General features: G+C 61.4%; 1 protein-coding gene across 1 annotated transcript in view; it reads left to right on the top strand.

The window, feature by feature from the left end:
* Nucleotides 1-642, top strand: part of TTLL6 (tubulin tyrosine ligase-like family, member 6) — a gene marked incomplete at both ends in the record, with an annotated part of 5,936 nt that overhangs the window by 2,466 nt on the left and 2,828 nt on the right. Inside the window, one exon of the mRNA XM_010142719.1 lies at nt 139-323. Coding sequence (XP_010141021.1) covers nt 139-323 — 185 coding nt within the window. The remainder of the gene's footprint in view (nt 1-138; nt 324-642) is intronic.

The following is a 642-nucleotide window of genomic DNA, read 5'->3' as shown; positions in this document are numbered from 1 at the left end:
GTGTCACACTGCGGGCGGGCAGCACCAGCCACCGCGGGCAGCCGCCCCCTCTCTGGAATGGCAAGAGGGGCCGGCAGGCTGGTGGCCAGCAGTGCTGGCTGGGAGCTGCCAGGTGAGAGTTGCTGCTTGTTGTGGCAGGTGAACCACTCTCCCAGCTTCACCACAGACACTCACCTAGACTGGGAGGTGAAGGATGCTCTTCTCTGCGACACCATCAACCTGATCAACGTGCACGCCTGCAACAAGAGCAAGGTGCTGGAGGAAGACAAGCAGCGGGCAAAGGAACGGCTCCTCCAGGCCCACCAGACTCTCCGTGCATCCAGGTATTGCTCCTCCCTGCCATGCAGCAGGACCCCAGCGACAAGAGACAGGGCTTGGTGGAGCAGGGCAAAACTAACACTGCCTCCAGATTAAAGGCCGCTGAGGGTGTGAGCCCTGCGCACTGCCTGCCCCTGCAGCTCGGCTGCTCCGAGCTCCCCGCAGTGTGCAGGGTGGCGGACATGCCTGGAACAGGGCGATTTTAACGGAATTTCTCCTGTAACTGGGTTAGCTGGGTGAAAAGGGGCAGGCTGTGAGCCTGGGCAGCAGGGAGAGATCCAGATATGTGTCAGCAGTGCTCTGCAGGTAGAGGATGGAGGAGTG

The sequence above is a fragment of the Buceros rhinoceros genome, unplaced genomic scaffold (assembly GCF_000710305.1).
Source record: "Buceros rhinoceros silvestris isolate BGI_N320 unplaced genomic scaffold, ASM71030v1 scaffold24840, whole genome shotgun sequence".
Classification (NCBI taxonomy): Eukaryota; Metazoa; Chordata; class Aves; order Bucerotiformes; family Bucerotidae; genus Buceros; species Buceros rhinoceros.
The sequence above is the reverse complement of the archived record's forward strand: the minus strand, read 5'-3'. Positions and strand labels throughout refer to the sequence as shown.